This window comes from Triturus cristatus, chromosome 2_2 (assembly GCF_964204655.1).
Source record: "Triturus cristatus chromosome 2_2, aTriCri1.1, whole genome shotgun sequence".
NCBI classification, from domain to species: domain Eukaryota; kingdom Metazoa; phylum Chordata; class Amphibia; order Caudata; family Salamandridae; genus Triturus; species Triturus cristatus.
Window position 1 is genome coordinate 434,953,423 of NC_140582.1, and position 21,748 is coordinate 434,975,170.

The window sequence follows — 21,748 nt, forward strand, 5'->3', positions numbered from 1 at the left end:
GGCAAGAGAGGTGCAGAAAGGGAAGAAGGGTGCAGAAAGAGGCAAGAGGGGTACAGAAAAACAAATGAGGTGCAGAAAGAGGCAACAGACGTGCAGAAAGAGGGAAGAGAGGTGCAGAAAGTAGAAGAGATTTACAGAAAGAGGCATGAGAGGTGCAGAAGGAAGCAAGAGTGGCTTGCACACCATTAGTACCAATTCAACACCCACATTTAGCAATAAGTAGGGGGTGACCATTCTAGGTTTGCAAAGGGCCTTCCACCACGCTGTAACACTTGTCGCTGCATTTTTGGTAACGTTTGAGCTAGAAACAAGGCTTTTTTGTTCAAATCTGCTGATTAGGAAGCAGATGATGAATTATCTGGCTAATGCAGAAAATGTATAATTGTGCAAATGTTGGTGCAGCCAAACAATCGCATAATTCCAGTGGCCCTGCTCAAACCTCTGACTAGGTCCACAAGTGCTCCTCAGTGATTACTTCTTTTTTTGTCTCACTGAGTTCATAGTTGAGCTTCTATGGAAACGAGGAAGAATAAACCTGAGGTTACCACTCCACAACACAGACTACCATACCACATAATTACTCTCCATAACACATAATCCCACTCTACATAATTCCTATACACTAAATACCACATACATTCTATCCACATAATTTCACTGCACAACATACCACATAATTCCACTACACACAACGTACATCCACTCCACTTCAAAAAACATTAGTAAAAAACTTTTACATTTATGCCAATAGCTCCAAATCTCGCAAATGCGAAACCTATTACATTGCAAACAGTTCTTTAACTAGTAGTCGCGTTTGCAGAGTGGTGGAGAAAGGGTGCTGGGCCTCCAACCAACACTCAGGAATTCCGCTGCGTAGGATTTACAGGAGGTACCAGAAGGGCTTCTTGGGCCCCAATGTCCCTCAGGAGTAAAGTGGACTTCATCCCCCACCCCGTAGTCTGCCAGGAGGCGCGTTTGCAGAGTGGTGGAGAAAGGGGGCATGGCTTCCGAAGACATCTTGGCAATCCTACAGTGTGGGGCTTACTGGAGGTAAAAAGAGGGGTACTTGGCCCCCAAGGACATCCTTAGGGGCCAACTACCCCTCCTATTACCTCCAGTAAGTACCACACAGAAGGATTGCTACGTTCTCATAACAAGCCACGCCCCCTTTGCCCACCACTCTGCAAACGTGCTCCCTGGCATGCTCTTCGATGGGGATTGAAGTCCCTTCACTGCTGGGGGTCCTTAGGGGTCAACTAGCCTACCTCTTACCTCCAGAAAACCCCACACAGTGAGATTGCCGAGAGGTAGATACAGGCCACGTCCACTTTCTCCACCACTCTGCAAACACGCCTCCTGGTGCATTCTAAGTTGGGGGATTAAGTCCCTTTGAATACTGAGGGTCCCTGGGGGCCAAGTAGCCCACCAGGTACCTCCAGTAAGCCCCACACAGCTGGATTGCTGAGAGTGGTCCGAGGCCACGCCCCTTTTTTACACCACTTAGTAAACGCGGCTCCTGACGCACTGCTGCTCGGGGTATGAAGTCCAATTGTGTCCTCAGGTCCTCAGGAGGCAAGAGGACCTCATCCCCCCACCAGCAGTGCGCCAAGAGACGTATGCAGAGTGGTGTAAAAAGGGGCGTGGCCTCCAACCACCTCTCTGCAATCCAACTGTGTGGCGCTTACTGGAGGTACCTGGTGGGCTACTTGGCCCCCAGGGACCCTCAGTATTCAGGGGACTTAATTCGCCAACTTAGAACGCGCCAGGGGGAGCGTTTGCAGAGTGCTGCAGGAAGGGGGCATGGCCCCCGGCGAGTTGCTGGCTTTTTTTTTATATATATTTTTAGAAGGTGGGCTGTGTGGCCCCCCTTCTTTTAGTATTTTTGGGGCCCTGGGGGCCCCATCCCCCAGAGCCTGACCTTTTTAAAAATAAATAAATGAAAAAAAGGGTAAGGGGGGGGCGCACAGCCCCCCTCCAGAGGCCGAATTCAGCTCCGGGGACCCCATCCTTTTTTAAAATATATTTATAGGGATGGGGGAGCCGCCTGTGGGAGTCGGCATTGCTTTTGAGCAAGGGGAGCTGCTAACATGCAGCTCCCCTTGCTCAAAAGCAATGCTGATTTGCTTTGTTGAACCGAGAGCAGGTTTCCTGCTCTCGCTTCACCGAAGCAAAGCAGAGTTCGCTATGGCAGGGCAGGAGTTGTGCTCCTGCCTGCCATAGCAAACAGCAATGTCCCGGGGGTGGGCACCCTGAGACATTGCAGGAGCTGGCCCTGGGGGGGTGGCGGTCCCCAGGGCCATCAATGGCTCAAGGAGGGGGGTAGCGCGGCCCCCCTCCCAACTGCTTATAGCCCCGGGCAGGTGGTGGTCCCCAGGGCCCGGGGGTCCGCAACAGCCCCTGCATTTGAATATTTAGTGCCCCGGGGAGGTGGTGGTCCCCGGAACAGTGTGGGGGGGCAGGAGCCCCCCCACACTTCTTTATTTTAATTTAAGCCCGGGGGAGGTGGCGGTCCCTGGGGCTGGGTGCCCCCCGCACATAATGAATCAAGCCCGGGGGAGGTGGCAGTCCCCGGGGCTGCGGGGCCCCTGCTAAATAACTGCACATTGCCCCCGGACCTGGACCACCCGGGGGCTTATACAAAACGAAGCACGGGAGCCCGTGCTTCGTTTTGTTTTTCTTGGCCGGATTTGTGCACCCAGCGTGAATTCGGCCGATATATTTTTGTTTTTAAATGCTTTTTTTGGCCCTGGGGTTCTTTGTGAGACCCCCTGAGCAGGCCTAGGGGGTCAGGGTGTTTCTACCCTGCCCCCTTTTCTTGTTTGTCAACCTTTTTTTCACTGTTTTCTTGTGACTCAGTTACAGAGTCACAAGATGGCTGCCAACACTTCCTGGTTTGGAGTGTTGGCAGCCAATCATAAGTCAGCTTGTGCTCGGGAGGAGTCGCGACTCCTCCTCTGTTCTTAGATATATACATTTTTATTTTTTGAATTTCTCAGGAACTACTGAACAGATTTACACCATTTAAAAAAAGGTTGCTTTCTGAACCAAGAGCTACCTTTTTGTCAAATTTGGTGTAATTCCGTTCAGCAGTTCGGGCTGTAGCCGTGTCTAAAGTTCCTATAGAAATTAACATGGGGCAAACGCATTTTGGGAACCCCTTTTTTTCTCGGCCCCCGCTTGATGGATCACCCCGAAACTTTCAAGACAGGAGCTGACCGGAGCGCCCCATTAGTTTTGAAAATTTCGCGAACATTCGTCAAACGGCGCCAAAGATATTGGCAAATCAAAAAACACTTTTCCTGTGGAAACTAGGTCCTAACTATAACTACCTACTGGCGACCGCCAGTAGGTGTTATATATATATATATATATATATATATATATATATAAAACCTACACAAGTATATACAAAATGCTTCTACGTACATTAGTATTTGATGATGCATATGTATAGAATAACAATAATATCAATTATTATTGACAAACATAAAGGAAGGCGGGAAGGCTCGAGGCTCACCTTATTGAAAAAGATTACGTAGCACCACCTGCCCCACAGCTGAATCAGTATTACTTGCAGCTTCCAGACAGTAATGCTTGGTGAAAGTGGTCCTGCTGGACCAGGTTGCTGCTTTGCAAAACTGATGAATAGGCACACCGGCAAAGAGAACTGTTGAGGAGGAAACTGCTTTCGTAGAGTGAGCTCTCACTGTTGAAGGTAGAGGTTTGCCTGCTTGTTGATAGCAAAACTGGATCGCAGAAGATATCCAACGAGCTATAGTCTGTTTAGTGACAGGATATACCGTTCTGATTTTTCCGTAAGCCACAAAAAGCTGATCAGCCTTATGTATGCTGGCTGTTTTCCGCAGGTGACTGTGGATTTGGGAAGAAAGTCTTCAATACGACAGGCTCGTTTAGGTGAAAATCCGATGGTATCTTGGGTATAAAGGTAGGATTTGCACGGAGTGTAACAGAATCTGTAGTGAACAGGAGGAAAGGATGACGAGTAGTGAAAGCCTGTATGTCGCTTACTCGTCTGGCTGATGTGAGCGACAGCAGAAGAGAAGTTTTCCAAGTAATGTGTTTTAAGTCAGCCCCGTGAATAGGCTCAAATGGGGCCTTCATAAGCTGTGTTAGAACAATGTTGAGATGCCAAGACAGAGGTGGACACCTAATTGGAGGGAATATTTGCAACACTCCTTTGAGAAATTGTTTTATTATTCTTGATGACCAAAGCGACTGTGACCCATTTTGCTGCCCAAATCTAGAGATCCCGGCAAGGAATACGTTAATAGTAGAATGAGAAAGGCCAGATTTGGCCAGTTGCAGGAAAAAAGGCAGTAATTGTTTCGGTGAAGAATGAATAGGGTGTACCTCAGAGTTTACGCACCAATGACAGAATCTCTTCCACTCGATTTTGTAAGTCTTAATAGTGGAAGGAGCTCTAGGCATTAGCCAGGACCTCCCGACAGTCAGCCGGAATTACTAAGTCGGCGAACTCACAGTGTTCAGGAGCCAAGCTGCTAATCGTAGAGATGTTGGGTCCGGATGGCAGACCTGGCAGCAATTCATGGTCAGCATGTTCTGTAATGGGCGTAACAACCTGGGTCTGCCCTCCGATAGGAGCAGAAGCTCTGTGAACCAGAACTGGCGAGGCCATCTGGGAGCTATGAGAAGTATTCAGCAGGGTTCCTTTCTCGTCTTCCGAAGCACCCTTGGGACTAAAGGAATCGGAGGAAAAGCGTAGGCATAAAACTTTGACCAGTTTATCGAAAACGCATTCCCATACGATCCCTGTTTGGGTACCCAACTGATGAAGAATTGGCATATGCGGTTTAGACTGGTCGCAAATAGGTCTAACCTCGGTTTGCCCCACAACCAAAAAATTCGATTCAGCGTTGGTTGGTGGAGTTCCCATTCGTGGTTGGATGTAATTGACCTGCTCAAGGAATCCCCTAGGATGTTTGCTACTCCTGGAACATGTTCTTCGATTAGCGTTATTTGGTATTGAGTAGCCCAATCCCAGATCTGCTGGGCCTGTAGAGATAGCATAGCTGATCGTGTCCCTCCTTGTTTGTTTAAATAGTGCATGCTTGTTGTGTTGTCTGTCTGAATTAATACTGAAGCGCCTGATATTATTGAGAGGAAAGATTTCAGGGCCAGGAATATTGCCTTTAACTCTAAAAAGTTGCCCATTGATGGGTGTCCCATTTTCCCATTTTCCTTTCACTGTTAGTCCTTCTAGATGTGCTCCCCACCCCTCGGGGGATGCATCGGTTGTCATTGTGTAACCTGACAAATCCACTAGGAAGGATAGGCCTGCAGCTATGTTCGGAATGTGAGACCCCCATTGGAGAGCTTCTTTCATATGAGGTGTTATCCTGATAATATCGTCGAAGGATCCTGAAATTTGCAGCCACCGACTGTCCAGTTCCTCTTGTAAGGGTCTCATCCGCAAGCGACAGTTGGGAAAGAGGAGAATGCAGGAGGACAACATTTCCAGAAGCGATTTGTACATGTGGACTGAAGTGGACTTTCTTGTGAGAAGTAAAGTTGCCAGTTTGCGGATCTTTTGTTGTCTTTCTTGTGAGGCAAAGGCTTTTGCCAATGAGTGTCCAAGGTGGTCCCTAGGAACGCAGTGGCTGACCTCCTGTGCCGATGACCTCGCCCCACTGAAGAACCCACTCACCAGGCCCAGAAGCAAGAAGGCCCCCTGGTTCACCGATGAACTTAAGGACTCCAAGAAGGCCTGCCGCACCTTCGAGAAGGCCTGGCTCCTCAACAAGACCGCCGACAACATGACCGCACTCAAACTCGCCACTCGCAGACATCACCAGCTCATCCGCACCACCAAGAAGAAATCTCTGAAGGAACGACTAGACAAGAACGCCCATGACAGCAAGGAGCTCTTCAACATCGTCAAGGAGTTCTCCAACCCCAGCACCGGCAACAACGACATCACTCCCTCACAGGACCTCTGCGACTCCCTCGCCTCGTACTTCCACCGCAAGATCGCCGACATCCACAACAGCTTCGGCATTCCACCCCCGCACCCATCGGTCGAACCTACGCACCCCGCCGCCACCCTCCAGACATGGACCGAGGTGACCCCCGAAGACACGTCACGCATGATGAACACCATCCACTCCGGATCTCCGACCGACCCGTGCCCCCATCATGTCTTCAACAAGGCCGCCTCTACCATCGCACCCCACCTCCGAGACATCATCAACACCTCCTTCAACACAGCCACCTTCCCGGAGAGCTGGAAGCACGCCGAGCTCAGCGCTCTGCTGAAGAAACCAACAGCGGACCCGACCGACCTCAAGAACTTCCGCCCCATCTCGCTCCTTCCTTTCCCTGCCAAAGTCATCGAGAAGGTCGTCAACAAGCAACTGGCAGCCTTCCTCGAGACGAACGGATCCCTCAACCCATCGCAGTCCGGATTCAGAGCCAACCACAGCACCGAGACCGCCCTCATCGCAGCCACCGACGACATCCGAGCCCTGCTCGACAACGGTGAAACAGCGGCACTCATCCTCCTAGACTTCTCCGCAGCATTTGACACTGTCTGCCACCGCACACTAGTCCAACGCCTCAACGACACCGGCATCCAAGGGACGGCTCTGGAATGGATCATCTCATACCTCTCCGGCAGAACACAGAGAGTACGCCTCCCTCCGTTCCGCTCCGAGGCCACCGAAGTCATCTGCGGCGTACCGCAAGGATCGTCGCTCAGCCCCACTCTCTTCAACATCTACATGAAACCCCTCGCTGCCATCGCATGCCAACACAACCTCAACATCATTTCCTACGCCGATGACACCCAGCTGATTCTCTCCCTCTCCAGAGACCCCGACACCGCCAAAGCCAGCCTACACGAAGGGATGACAGACGTCGCTGAATGGATGAACATCAGCCACCTGAAATTGAACACGGACAAGACAGAAGTCCTCATCCTGGGACCATCGCCCTCCGCATGGGACGACTCCTGGTGGCCTCTGGCACTAGGCACCGCACCCAAACCAACGGACCACGCACACAACTTGGGCGTCATCCTGGACTCCTCCCTATCGATGGCCAGACAAGTCAACGCCGTCTCCTCAGCTTGCTTCCACAACCTCCGCATGCTCCGGAAGATCTTCCGATAGATCCCGACCGAGACCAGGAAGACGGTCACCCAGGCTCTCGTCACCAGCAGACTAGACTACGGAAACACCCTCTACGCCGGTACAACAGCCAAGCTTCAGAAAAGACTTCAGCGTATCCAGAACGCCTCCGCCCGTCTCATCCTGGACGTCCCCCGACGCAGCCACATCTCGTGCCACCTGAGAGACCTGCACTGGCTCCCTGTCAACAAGAGGATCACGTTCAGACTCCTCACCCACGCACACAAATCCCTCCACGACCTGGGCCCAGGGTACCTCAACGACCGCCTCACCTTCTACACGCCCACCCGCCAGCTACGTTCCGCGAACCTCGCCCTCGCCGTCGTCCCTCGCATCCAGAGAGCCACCGCCGGAGGAAGATCCTTCTCCTACCTGGCGGCTAAGACTTGGAACTCCCTACCTGTCCACCTGCGGCTGACCCAGAACCACCTGGCCTTCAGGAAACAGCTCAAGACCTGGCTGTTCGAGCAGTAGCAGACCCCCTTCCCCAAGCGCCTTGAGACCCTTCCGGGTGAGTGGTGCGCGATATAAATTCCATGATTGATTGATTGATTGATTGAATGTTTTCAACTTTGAGGGAATTAACTGAGACTTTATTTATGGAGAGGCCCAGAGATTGGAAGAGAGAGAGATTTTTGAGTATGAGTTTCTGCCACTGCGAAGGATTTTGCCTTTATGAGGCAGTTGTCCAGATAAGGGAAGATGTGAATTCCTGCTTGGAGAAGGTGAGCTGCCACCAGTGCTAGGACCTTGGTGAACACTCGGGGCGCTGAACGAAGGGAAAATGGTAGGACTTGGAATTGGAAATCCCTGCCAGCCACTCTGAAGCGTAAGACATTCCTGTGCCTGGGGAGGATAGGGATATGAAAATAGGCGTCCTGAAGGTCCAGGGTCATCATTAAATCCTTCTGATTTATCAATTGAAGCACCTCCTGAAGTGACAACATCCAGAAGGATTGCTTTTTTAAACATTTGTTGAGACAAAGAAGGTCCAAGATGGGACGCCACTCCCGATTTTTTCCTTATGAGGAAAAACCCTGTTCCTCGCTATACAGCTAGTACCACTTTGATCGCTCCCTTTCTTAACATTATCTTTATTTGAGACAAAAGTACTTTCAGATCAGCAGAAGGGGGACAACTGGGAGGAAAGGTGGGAGAAATCTTTAAAAATTCTAAGTGTGACCATTGGAACTATATCTGAAACCCATCCGTCCGTAGTTATTGTAGACCATTCGGGAAGGAAAAAGGAAATTCTTCCACCAACTTTGACAGTGTTGATGGGAACTATGGCTGGCTGTTTGCGCCTGTCAGTGCTTCTTGGAGTTATCCCTGCCTCTGAAAGCCATTTTTCCCCTGTAGTGCGTGTAGGAAGCAGCAGGAGGTTGTTGCTGTTGTGATGAAGGGTACCTTGATTGACCCTGATATGGCTGGTACTGCTTGTACTGGCTGTAACATCCCCTTGCCCCATGAAAGGGCTGCTTCTTGAATTGTAGAATGCCAAGAGTCTTTGCAGTATCTGTGTTCTTCTTGGTGGTCTGAAGGGCTTCATCGATGTGGTGTTCAAATAGGGATTTGTCATCGTAAGGCATGTTAATCACCCTAATCTGGAGTTCCTGTCTGAAAGAAGTAGCTTTTAGCCAGCCCCCACGCCTCAGGACCGTAGCCCCAGCCAGTTAGCGAAATCCTGTTGCGGAAACATCCACTGCACAATCGATGATCTCAACCGAGATCCTTTCTCCCTCCTGCAGAATCTTAAGCGCCTCCGCTTTGGATTCTTCTGGTAGCATTTCTATAAAGGGCGAAATGTCTGACCACATTTGGCGGTCGTATCTGCCTACAATGGCAAGCGAATTGGCCGCTCTAACGGTGGTTGCCACCATGGTGGAAAATTTCTTTCCTATGGAGTTAAGACGTCTTCCATCTCTATCAAGAGGAGCCAACAGTGGGGAAGGAGGATTTCTGGCACGACGTTGGGCTGCTTGAGAGATCACAGAATCCAGCTTAGGTTGCCCGATAAGGCAGGCAGGCGAATTATCAGGAGCCTTATATTAACTCTCCCTCCTCCCTATCATCATCAGTGGTGTGAATATCCTGATCCGGCTGTTGCATTGTGGTAGGTAACGGGAGAGGCCGGAGTGGAGGACCTAGTTAACAAGGAATGCTGCGTAATAGGTGTCTGAGGAACTGAAGATGCCTCCTCTGAGCGAGGAAATATGCGGTAGTAATCCTCTTCCATATGTTATAAGTTTAAGACCAGGTAAACAGGCATCTGGATAGTTTGTTCACTTTGCCTCTCCTGGTTGGTGACCTCAGGGTAATACACATAATCCTCATTTTCATCTTCCTGGCATTTAATTAGAAGGTCAGACGGACTGCGAGCCACCCCAAACATCCCATCATCTTCTGATTCCTCCTCATCTGCTCCATAATCAAAAATTTCCTCTGGAGGACAGGGAGACACCTTACTTGGAGAAGTGTGGATAGGCAGTATTATTTCCTGAGAAGGTCTTTGCTTAGGCAGAAGTTCTTTATTATTTTTGGATACAGTCAGATTCGTCGACGGAACAAGCATCGACGATGATGTCAAGCAAACCACCGACGAGGATGTTGTTTTCGTCAACATTCCTTCCATCGACGAGGTTGGTTGACGAGGATCTTGATCTAAAGTCTTCAGCTCTGCCGACAAGGCTACTGTTGACGAGGCTACCGTCGATGAGGCTGGCGCAGACAAGAAATACTTATTCTCGGCATTGACAAAGCTTCCGTCGACGAAGGTTCTGACAGGAGTCCTTTCTTTTTTTGTCGATGAAATTGTGAGGTGAAGAGAAAGTAGACGTCGTAGTTGTGGCGACGGAAGTTCTTGTCGACGAAGGTTTCATCGACAGCTTTGTAGACGGAGCATCTTTAGTGTAAGGTAAAGTTGTCTCTGGAAGAGACCTTGACGCCTGCTTCATTTACGGAGGGTGTAGAGGGCACAGACTGACCCTTAAGAGAGGCTGGTTCTTTTTTAGAAGATAAAGGCTGGTCTTCATGTTTTGAGGTGTGGGGATGCTTTTTTTAACACCTTAGGAGCCCTAGGAGATACCAGCTCCACCTCACCAGCTCTTTTCTTAGAAGCTGTAGTCTTTAATGAGGAATCACTCTCCTCATCAGATAAAGGAGTATCTTAATTTTTAAGCTTCTGTAGCCACAGCAGAAGACATCCTTCTCTATCTCTCAAGGTTTTCTGACAGAAAGTCCTGCAATTTTGCAGTCTCTCACCTGGTGATCAGGGGGAAGGCAGTAGATACACTCCTTGTGGGGATCCTCTGAATAAAGTCTTAGTTTCCCACAAGAATCACAATGCCTGAAGAGAGATCTTTTAGAAGAAGACATATTGGATTGAAGATCTGAAGAAATCCAGAAGGCCAAGAGAAAATACTGAGCAGAGCTCAGGGATACTCCCTTCACACGACGTGTGGCAGAAGATCTGAGAGCCAGGAGCCTCTGTGGAGAGGGTTCTAGAGGGTGCTGTCGCCTGATTGGCTGAGGTTTGGACCACCCCAATGACTAGGACGAGATAAAAAAGTGAATGTTTTTTCTCTATTAACTTTAATGATAGAGTAATTCTTACTGCTTTTTTTGTACCGTGGGACTCCCACTTTGACGACGGGGAATGATTCAAGCATGTGCATCTATGAAAGATACTCCTAATACTGGAGAAAGTATTGTGTAAATCTTTTCCTGGTGTATATTGTGTAATAGCAATTTTAAAAACACATATCCACTTTCTTCTATGAAATACATTTACTCTATGAGACAGGTATTTTACAATGCATCTGTATTCACTCAATTGGACTGAATGTTCTACTCAGGCATATTTAACTGTATTCAGATACGCTTACTTGACAGTATTGTACAGTTCTTCAGTTTCCTTTTCTGAAAGATTCTTTTTCATGATACCAAAATTAAATGGATTGGGTAGGGTATGCTTCTTTTTGCCAACCTGGGGAGAAAAAAACAGAAGGTGCTGGGAAATGAACACATGCCAAAGGTAGACACAGTGCATGGCATTATTGAAATTAGGCAAATTTAATAACTAGGCTGGAAGATAGTGTCTTAGAGAGGCATACAGTGAAGTCACGTCCACTGGCATACAGTGGAGTTGCATTAAGTGGAGTGGACTGGTGTAGAGTCCATTGGAGTAGAATGTTGTAAAGTGCACAGCCATTGAGTGCAGTGGCATATAGTGCAGGGGCACAGAACTCAGCGGCATACAATGCAGCATTGTGAAATATAGATTAGAGTCTTCCATGGTGCAGTGGCGTACAGCAAAGTGACGCAGAGTGAAGTAGAGTGGCATAAAGTACAGCGGGGTTGAATGGTGCAGAGTAGAGTGGAATAGAGTGGTGCAGAGTAGAAAATAATGTTGTAAAGTACAGTGGAATAGAATGCAGTAGTGCAGAGTAGAGTGACAGAGTTCAGTGGAGTAGATTGCAGTGCTACAGAGTAGTGTGTCTTAGAGTGCAGTGGTGGAGGGTGGCATAGAGTGCAGTGGCACAGAATGGTGTTATATAAAGTGATTAGAGTGCAGTGGAGTTGAGTACAGTGGTGCAAAGTAGAGTGCATTGTCATGGAGTAGATTGGTGCAGTGTAGAGTAGAGAGCAGTGGCGTACAGTGCAGTGGCATAGAATTCAGAGATGTACAATGCAGCTTCATGGAATGCAGTGGAATAGATTAGAGTGGTGCCTTTTAGAATGCAGTGGTGTGGAGTGGCATAGTGTAAAGTGGTGTAGAGTAGAGTGCTGTAGAGTGATAGAGTGTAGCGGTGTACAGCGGAGGGGCGTAGAGTGCATTGACATAGAGTGCAATAGTGCAGAGTAGAGTGGCGGAGAGTGCAGTGGTGTAGAGTGGCGTAGAGAGGAGAAGGGTGGCGCAGAGTACAGTGTTACAGCGTAGAGTACAGTGGTGCAGAGTATAGTGCAGTGGCGTGGAGAGGTGCAGAGTGGAGCAAAGTAGAGTGCAGTGGCATTCAGTGGTGTAGATTAGAGTGCATTGGTATGAAGTAGAGTGGAGTATGCATGTTGTGGTAGCACACTGCCATAATAGACAACACATTTTCAATTGAAATGACCATTACATTTGCACAGACAACGTTTTACTAATAAAACTCTACAGCACTCAAATGATAATGTGCGGAAATGGTGTCACATAGTGTAATGATTTATGTTTATCATATTCATGTATGTTTTTCTACACACTTCAAAATTAACAAATAAATGTGCTTCATTTGTATTTTAACATCTGATATATTCTGAAATATTTGTTTAGTTGAATTAAATGTTGTGTGCTACAAAAAAAACCTTTCCTACCCCCAGTATCCAGCAAGATTGTCACATAAATCCTCTCACTTTGAAGTCGAGAAACAAAAGTAAACATCAATTTCACACGGAAGACAGAGCCTGACATTTGACCTCGGCCTCTGAATGCACAGCAAATGTGACAAGATAAGAACAAGATTTACAGGCCTGTTTAAAGGAAGGGGCACTCATGTAAGAATACATGGAGAGGTTTTATGAAAAGGCTTTGCTCCTTGGGACAGACGGACTCACTCTAGACAGCCTAAAACAAATAAAGCCAGCAAATAGAAAGCCAGAAAATGTGAGTTACAAACCACAAAGCCAATAAAGGTACAGACGGAATGCATTCCCAGGGAAGCTTTCTGAATGTCCCCAAGAAGTCTTTAGCAAACCAGACAGCTGCACAGTCTGGTAGGCTTGGAGCTAAAACTGTTCACAACTGCTAACAAAATAAAAAAATATATATTTTTAAAGGCCTACCCAGCTAGCTATTAAACATAAGTCGTCAATCTCCAATAATGATCAACCATACTCCATTCAAGTATTACCGGGACTCTCTCACATAATCTTTATTTTTTTTTAATACAACCTTTGTATGGTCCCTGGACCAAGATGCTTGTTACCTTTAATGAGCCGCAAACATTTAGAAATGACATTAATGTCCTACAGGAAGCAATTCTACAGGTAAGGCCAAAAATGTTGAGCAGGATTAGGCTACCTGCTAAAGCGTAAGGCTGATTAACTAGAATACTGAAAGCTGCCTCTCTTAGAAACCAATTTACTATAAGATGGAGCCACAAGTCATACAAGAAGAGAGTAAGACAACAGAATCTTCAACAAACACACTAGCAACTGCAAAATAATAGAAAATCAAGCAACGTAACGCTTTGCAAAGTAAGGATAAACGGATATGGTGCAGGCACATGCAGGAGAGATGTGCTACTCAAACATGGAGCCTAAAGTGGCACAGCAGAACACTACGCAGATTACACTTTGAGAAATGGAGAATGTCGTAATAATATTAACATAGATCCATTAAAAAAATGTGAAACAGGACACTGGCATGAATACACACACATTTATACACGCACAACACAATACAAATAGTACCTTGAAAAGGTTCCCGCTTCCTCCACTTCCATCCGATCCTCCTGATCCTTGGGACTCTCTACGATAATACTTCCGTGTCAAATCCGGTGTTGAGTGTGGACTAAGACCAATACCATCTGCAGGACCTTCAATGCAGTTATCTGATTCACCACTATTTCTTGTAGGGCTGGGTTTTCGTGTCCTTAAGGAGGAAGAGGAGTCACTGAATAGAATCTTTTTACTTGTTGGAGACATTGAACCTTTGTTAGACATCTGAAATTTACTGAGAATGGGTGAGGTAGTAAAACTATCCAGTTTGTCACGTGATGAAGGAAGGAACCAATCAGCACAAGACATATATGGACTAGCTGCAGCTCCAAGTCTTTCTTCTATGTGTATGTCTATTCCTTCCAGGCCAAGCAGAGTTGCCTTGACCTGATCCACGTATATGCAGTCTGGTCCTGGATTTCCAATAGCTTTGGAAGTGCAACCCCCCGCCTCCAGCACGACACACAGCATAAAATGTTTCTGCAAATGTTAAGAGGAAAGTGAGAGACGGTTACCTCGTGTTCACAATTAAAACACTCTAAAATGGACATAGACATTATTTGTATTCTAAGTCAATATAGAGAAAACACGAGGGTATGAATGTGTCATGTAACATTAAATAACCCTAGATTCAGGCACTTAAGAGAATATGTATGCTGACATTTATAAGGAGCTAACACTGAACCGCTGGGGGATAAGTTGTAAAATCTTAAGGAATCACAAAAGACATATGTAAGCTAAATATGGGAAAGACCCCGAAGCAGCTTTAAAGGTTTTTCAATACAAGTGACTTTGTCGGGAAAGCCTGAACACAATAAAATAATTCAAAATAGGATAATGTGGTGCAATAAAGATGTTAGTGAGCCCTTAACGTACCCTATAATTCTGTAATGCAAACAAATGTTAGTTATTTGTTGACGTGCAACAGTGCCTTTGATGGGACCATGTGACATGTTCCTATTCTTACAAAGAATATCCATTACAAAGATGTTTATTACCAAACGATTAAAAAAACTTCAATTTTGCTAAAAATAAAGTCTAACCCCTATAAAGTGTGCATTAACTATTCTCGATATACTTATTTTTAATCTTTCTGAAACAGAAATAAATACTAAAATAACTGGAGGGTGAGGACACCCTGGTGTATTACCACTTACAACAGCTTCCAGTCCAAACCCAGCGTAGATGGTGGAGCCAGATAAAATGCACTTAAAATGTAATAACATGATAAAACACACACATAGGATAAACACATTAGAGCAGAGCAACATGTAATGGAAAACATTAAAACGGTACATTGAAAATAAGCATCAAAAAAGTATTGCAGTTCGTTTCAAATTAAAAAACAATCCCATAATTAACACAACTGATCCCAAAGACTACACTAAAACGTTTTGTATAAAACCGATGAATATTTGTTTAAGAGAAACTAAATACCATAAACATGTGCACAAAGTGGTAGAGCAACCCAAAACGACAATATAGTAGAAGTCATTCGCATCTAGCTGAACAAGACTTGAAACAAGATGTGGACTGTATCTTGATGAAAAAAACAATTTTAAATTCGTTTGGTAGCTATAAGATTGCGCATTGCCTGCTCCATCTTTCCCTGCATACTAATCCCGTACACATTAAAAGTGACCAACCTGTAACACCAGAACACGTGCTTGTTGATATGCTAGGTATGGATGGGCGAGTTCATAGGAGACTGTGGCCTAAAATAGACAGACCAATTTCTCAACTGTTTTCAAACACACATGGTTAGACTGGTCGCATATTTTGCGTACTTGTGCAACATTTAGGAGTTCATGAATTTATAAGTGTCTGGCAACTTCCTGCTTCCTTTGTGGGTTAGCTTAGGATGAAGGAAGTTGCAGATGCGTGACACCGGGGCACGTTACCATCCACTGTTGCTGTGTACAGAGAAGGATAACACAAAATTGGGGGCAACATCTCAAGGTGTGTAGGTAATAGTGCAGAATGCAGCGATGAAGGATCTTGAAGTGACCGTTTGCACTAACCTTCACAAACATTTTTACATTATCGTTTAATGTGTACACTGGTAGAAGTAGTCTTAAATCAAATTCACGGTTTTGCTTCGATTCATTAATTGAAAACAATATATGTGAGTACTCTCCTGTCTTCACTGATCTGCACAATCAATTTTGGTTCCATCAAAAGCGTGATGCAAACCAACCTGCCTTGGGAAACAAGCATATCCAATACATTTAGATGCATTCAGTTGCACCCTCACACAACAGCATAAAACCCTACAACAAATCGCGGTTTTCCTTTAGCTTGACTGCATACCCAATGCTAACTACAGTGACGAAATGTTATCACTGCAAATGAACAGCTGTTTGCCCGGGAGCATGACGCCGCTATGCCTCATCATTTCCCATTCAGTGTGGGTCAAAACAATATCGAAATACACCATTACCAAATGCTGAGAGCCTTCTGTGGGCTCTCTGCAAGCCTTTTTTATACCCCATTTACTGGGTAACCCTTACACCACTTCCAACATTGTCACTTAGGGTGTATGACCACTTTATAACCAAACCAAAAGATCTAAGAAGGATTACGAAGAGAAGTAGACATTTTGTTGTCCATCAAAACTCATTATTGTTATAACTACCAGTAACATGTCCACAACCTGGCTATTGACTAGGTTTCCCCCTCTTTTGTCACACTTTAATGAGGTTTAAATGTATTCGCCAATATAGCATACATGGTACAATAATTCTTGCAGTAACTAGTTACTGGCCCAGGACCCGCGTTCGCTTCGGAACCAGCTGCAGCAGACCGTCACTCTCTTAGAGAGTATCGGGTTTGTCATAAACACAAAGAAGTGTTTGTTGATCCTGGGGCAATCAGTAATGTTCTAGGGTTTGTGATAAACTCAGTGGACGCGACCCTCAGTCTGCTGGCATGGACACTGTCCAAGATCCATCACGAATTGCGATGTACTCTGGCCAAACAGACGATTCCCCTTCAACAAATCGCACACATAGTAGGACTTTTGTCCGCATCCATCCAAGCGATTTTCCCGGGCCCGCTCCACTACAGGGCCTTACAACGCCTCAAGGTGCAGCACTTATGGAAGGGTTGCCCTTACTTCCATCCGGTTTCCTTGTCAGACGAGGTAGGGGAAGAAATTCGTTGGTGGCTCTCCGACATGGAAGCCTGGCATGGGAGGGCAATTTTTGGTTCGGCACCGGATTTCGTCATCGAGTCCAATGCCAGCAGGTCTGGTTGGGGCACCAGATGTGGAGACTTCTCCACAGGGGGTTCTTGGTCACAGCAGGAACAAGCACTACAAATCAACTGTCTGGAGCTCCTAGTAGGCTCTTTTGCGGTAAAGTGTTGCACCAAGGAGAAACCACAGTTGTGTGTCCTGTTGAAAATGGACAATATATCGGCGGTCCGGTGTATCAACCACCTCGGAGGCACCCGATCGAAGGTGCTGTCAGATCTGGTGACCACTCTTTGGCAATTTTGCCTGGACCATCACATTTCTCTGCAAGCCGAATACCTCCCCGGTCGGGAGAATCAGGTGGTGGACTGGCAATTGCGTCACTTCAGAGATTCCAGTCTCTGGAAACTACATCCGAATGTTTTTTCTCTAGTACAGGATCATTGAGGTCCTTTTTCAGTGGATGTTTTTGCATCCAGTCTGGACCACCAGGTTCCAAGGTTTTTCAGTTGGCGGCCAGACCCGGTGGCTATCGCAACGGATGCGTTCCTGCAGGACTAGACACAGGAACAACCCTATGCGTTTCCACCGTTCGTGATGATCATTCGGGTCTCGGCCACATCCAGAGACAAAGAGTGAACGTGGTTCTCATCACTCCAATTTGGAGGTCGCCAGTATGGTTTTCAGTTCTTCTGGAACTTTCTCGGGATTTTCCAATCCGACTCCCCCACTTTCCAGAACTCCTTCTCAACCCGGATCTAATCCCTCATCAGATGGTGCTCAGCGGAGCCCTACAGCTCATGGCGTGGAGGATTACAGGGGTAGATGGTCTCTCCCTGGCCTTTCGGACTTCGCTGAGGACCTGTTGTTCAAGGCCTGGGCGGATTGCACCATCAAACGCTATAAATCTGCTTGGCGACAATGGTGGTGTTGGTGTGTGCGACGGGGTTGCGATCCCGTGGGCGCGAAGTTAGTTCACATACTGAACTTTCTAGCGAGTGTGGCGCGGCAGGGTTTGGCCTACCGCTCGGTGAATACCTTTCGGTCCGCGATTTCAGCGGGACATGTGCCATTTCAAGGTAATCCGGTGGGAGAACACCAGTTTGTGTGTTGCCTCTTGCGAGGGCTTCGTTTGTCCCTTCCCCTGGAGCCTCGTTATTCCGAACTATGGGATGTGAATAGAGCGCTCAATTTGTTTTTGTCATGGCAGCATAATGAATATTTGTCAATGAAAGAATTATCTGTGAAATTGGCCATGCGTCTTTGCCTAATCTCTTGCAGGAGAGTTTCTGATGTGTGAGCCCTGGATATCACAAGCAGGATTATTTCTCCCTCAGGGGTTTCATTTACGATCCGACGACAGACTAAATGCCATACTAGAGTGATTGAATACGCAGCTTTCCCAGACTCTCCTAAATTATGTATGGTTCGTTGCTTAAAAGCTTATGAGGAATTGTCCTCGGACTTGAGACCTCCAGGTGAAAGGCAACTTTTGATTGCTCTCAAGAAACTACACAAGGCGGTTTCCGCTTCAACGATCGCACAATGGGTGCGATGGGTCATGCAAGAAGCGGGGCATTAGTCTGCGGCAGTTTGGAGCCCACTCAGCAAGTGGAGCTATGGCTTCCAAAGCCTTCACACTGGGAGCTCGGTTAGAGGATATCATGAACGCAGCGGACTGGTCTTCCAATTCTACCTTCAAACGATTTTATTTCAAGCCTACTATAGAAATGGCACATTTGGTGGTAAGTAAGCTTTGAACTAGCATAATCCGAAGCCTCCAGTCCTGACATAGAATGAAAAATTTCCTAGCTATCGTAACGGAAAGTTTCAATTCTATTAAGGACTCGGAGGCGAGGATTATCCCACCCGTGGATGTTGTCTGCCTTCACCCGCCCGTTAAGGAGCAAGTACGATTTTATGTTCTAGTTGGGCATAATGTACAGTAATTTAACAGTTGGAAATCCATGCATTTATGTTTCAATAGCTCTGTCGAGTTGCAGCCAACTCATATCATCAGATGTCTGGTATCTTAGATGGCATCTTGTTCTTTGATCGTGCATTGGTAATGTGATAGCCTTTGTTTTTCCTAGCCCTGATATTGGTTTTTCATTCCAGAAGGTGATTCTGGGAAACAGGAAGGTTGATTTGAGATGAAGATGGGCATGGCTCGCGCTTCAAGAGAGGAAGAGCAGTGACTGAAGGAGAGACTGTATCGGGCTCAGGATGCTGTGATTGGGTCATGGACTTGGGGGACGTGTGGTCCCTTGTTTGTTTCTTTTTTGACCACCATGTTCCCGAGGGTGTTTGGGAAATGTGGTCTGTTATTAAAGTTTTAAAATGGCTGCTGTCAAACTAAAGCAAGGAAAGGATAGCATAATCCTCGCCTCCGAGTCCTTAATAGACTTGAAACTTTCCATTACGATAGCTAGGCAATTTTTCATTCTTGTGATCATACCTAATACACATGTTTTTCTTGTGATGCTTCAACCCTGGATTCTAACGCACCTTGGTCCACCCAGCATGACACTTTGTCACGGACAATTCTTAAAAGCCAAGCCGGGTATAAAGCGGACGTGGGCACTCGACCTCTGAGAGACACAAAAGGAGCGACTTTAGTGAGGGAGTGGGGTGTAGTGTGGTAAAACCACACCATGGATCTGACTGCAGCCTCCACATTGTATCCATTGTGTTTTGCCCACTTAATGCATTCCAAAACCACCCTATTCATCCTTTCTACCAATCCATTTGTTTGTGGATGTCCAACTGAGCTTCTCAAATGCTTAACCCCAGATTCACATAGAAAAACTCCCATTTCTTGATTCACAAACTGCACTCCATTGTCGGAAACAAGCGCTTCCGGGAAGCCCACTCTCATCAAAATCTCTTAAGAAATTAATAGCACTACTCGCAGTAGAAGAGACACAAAAACGGACTTACGGCCACTTGCTGTGAAAATCCATCAAAACAAACGCAAAGCGTAAATGATGAGGAAGAAAATTAAACGGACCCACCAAATCAATTCCCACCTTAAGCCACGGCTTTTCTGGAAATGAAATGGGCTGTAAAGGCGACGTGAAAACTTTGTATCCCTTCTCAGCTACACAACAGACGAGACACTCCTTGACTAAAGACTCAATATCCATTGAAGGCCACCAATAGCGCAATCTGACACGTCTCTTCATCATTGTAGCCCCTAAATGTCCATCATGGGCACACTCAACCAGTTTGGCACGAACATCAAATGGAGGAATACACCTTCCATCTCTCATAATGATCCCATCCTCAATGGACAACTCATTGGCAATTTTACAGAATGGTTGAATATCAGGAGACACGCATCTCTCTCTGGGCCAACCATTCACAATATATTCTTTGACTTTGCCCAGTACAAAGTCCTCACACATCGCCTTTTTTCCCACTCATCTCGCTGCAAGCTTTATTTTCCAAAACATCCACAAAAGCAATAAAACAGTCCTCCTTGTCCTCTTCCACATCAAGTACATCATCATCGCTAATAGGAAGTCTGGACAACAAATCTGCCCGGACATTTTCTTTTCCCGGAATGTGTTGGACCACAAAATCTTATTCAAGCAATTTAGTGGTGAGGCGTGCAAAGCATGATGTAGCATACTTAAGTCGCTCACCCCCCAGGATGTATACAAGAGGCTTATGGTCCGTTTGAATAACAAATTTCCTGCCCCAAACGTAAGCCCAATAGCATGCCAAAAGCTCCTTTTAAATCACCAAGTAGTTTAATTTAGGATCCCGCAGCACTCTGGAAGCATAACTGACAGTAACTTCATTTTCTCCTAAATGTGGAGTCATAACAGCGCCCAACCCATAGTTACTATCATCTACCGTTATGGTGCAGGGAACCGGGTCATGGGCACTGAGGGTTTTTGCATTAATCATCTCTGACTTGACCATCTTAAACGTCTCTTGACAATTCTCATTCCACTCAAAAGTAACATTTGCTCTTAACATACTAGAGAGAGACTTCATTTTACTGGCATAGTCTGGTATGAAACGTGAATTGAACTCACACAGCCCCAAAAATGAGCGTAATTCATTCTTGTTCCTAGGACTAGGACACTCAACAACAGCCTTCACCAGACCAGGCCTAGGACTAACGCCTTTAGCAGAGACCAAATGCCCCAAAAATTCAATTTCTTTCTTCAAAAACTCACACTTATTTATTTATTTTTTTAACAGCAATGCCCTTTTCCTCAAAAATCCGAAGCACTGTCTTCAACGTATTATCATGTTTTTCCAAATGTTTTGTAAAAATAAGAACATCATCCTGAAAAATGACTACACCTCTTACATCATTAAGAATCGTCTGCATTATGAGTTGAAAAGCAGAGGCCGTCAAAGCAAGCCCAAAAGGCATTCTACAGAACTGAAAGGAACCAAACGGGGAATTGAAAGCTGTGTAGTGACAAGACGCATCATTCAGTAGAACTTGGTGGTACACTGAGGCAAGATCGATCTTAGAGAACCACTCTGCACCCCTCAATTCCTCCAACAGATCACCAATTTTGGGAAGAGGGTGCAAATTAACCCAAATGTCTTTATTCAAGCTTCTGAGGTCAATGCACAAGCGTATATCACCATTCCGTTTGAGGGCAACCACCAAAGGACTCAACCACAAACTAGATTCTATGGGTTCAATAACTCCAAAACTGTGTAATCTGTCCAATCCCTTCTTAAGATCCATCCTAAGGCTAAAAGGCACAGACCTAACCTTGTGCGTCACAGGGCTTGCGTCTTTCTAAACTTTAATTTTGTGCTTGAAACCAACTATCTTACCAAGATTGTTGGAAAACACTTGGGGAAAATCTTGTTCTAAGCAAACAGAACCAGGGTTGTCTTTGATGACTAGAACCTGTTCACTGGTACCAGGTCTTAA

At 46.2% G+C, this 21,748-nt stretch overlaps 1 protein-coding gene across 1 annotated transcript in view; it reads right to left on the minus strand.

Annotated features, from left to right (window-relative positions):
- INTU (inturned planar cell polarity protein) overlaps nt 1-21,748 on the minus strand; it is a 319,704-nt gene that overhangs the window by 46,236 nt on the left and 251,720 nt on the right. The window contains exons 12-13 of the mRNA XM_085641533.1: nt 13,617-14,123; nt 11,051-11,151 (exon numbers count right to left, since the gene is read on the minus strand). Coding sequence (XP_085497659.1) covers nt 11,051-11,151; nt 13,617-14,123 — 608 coding nt within the window. The remainder of the gene's footprint in view (nt 1-11,050; nt 11,152-13,616; nt 14,124-21,748) is intronic.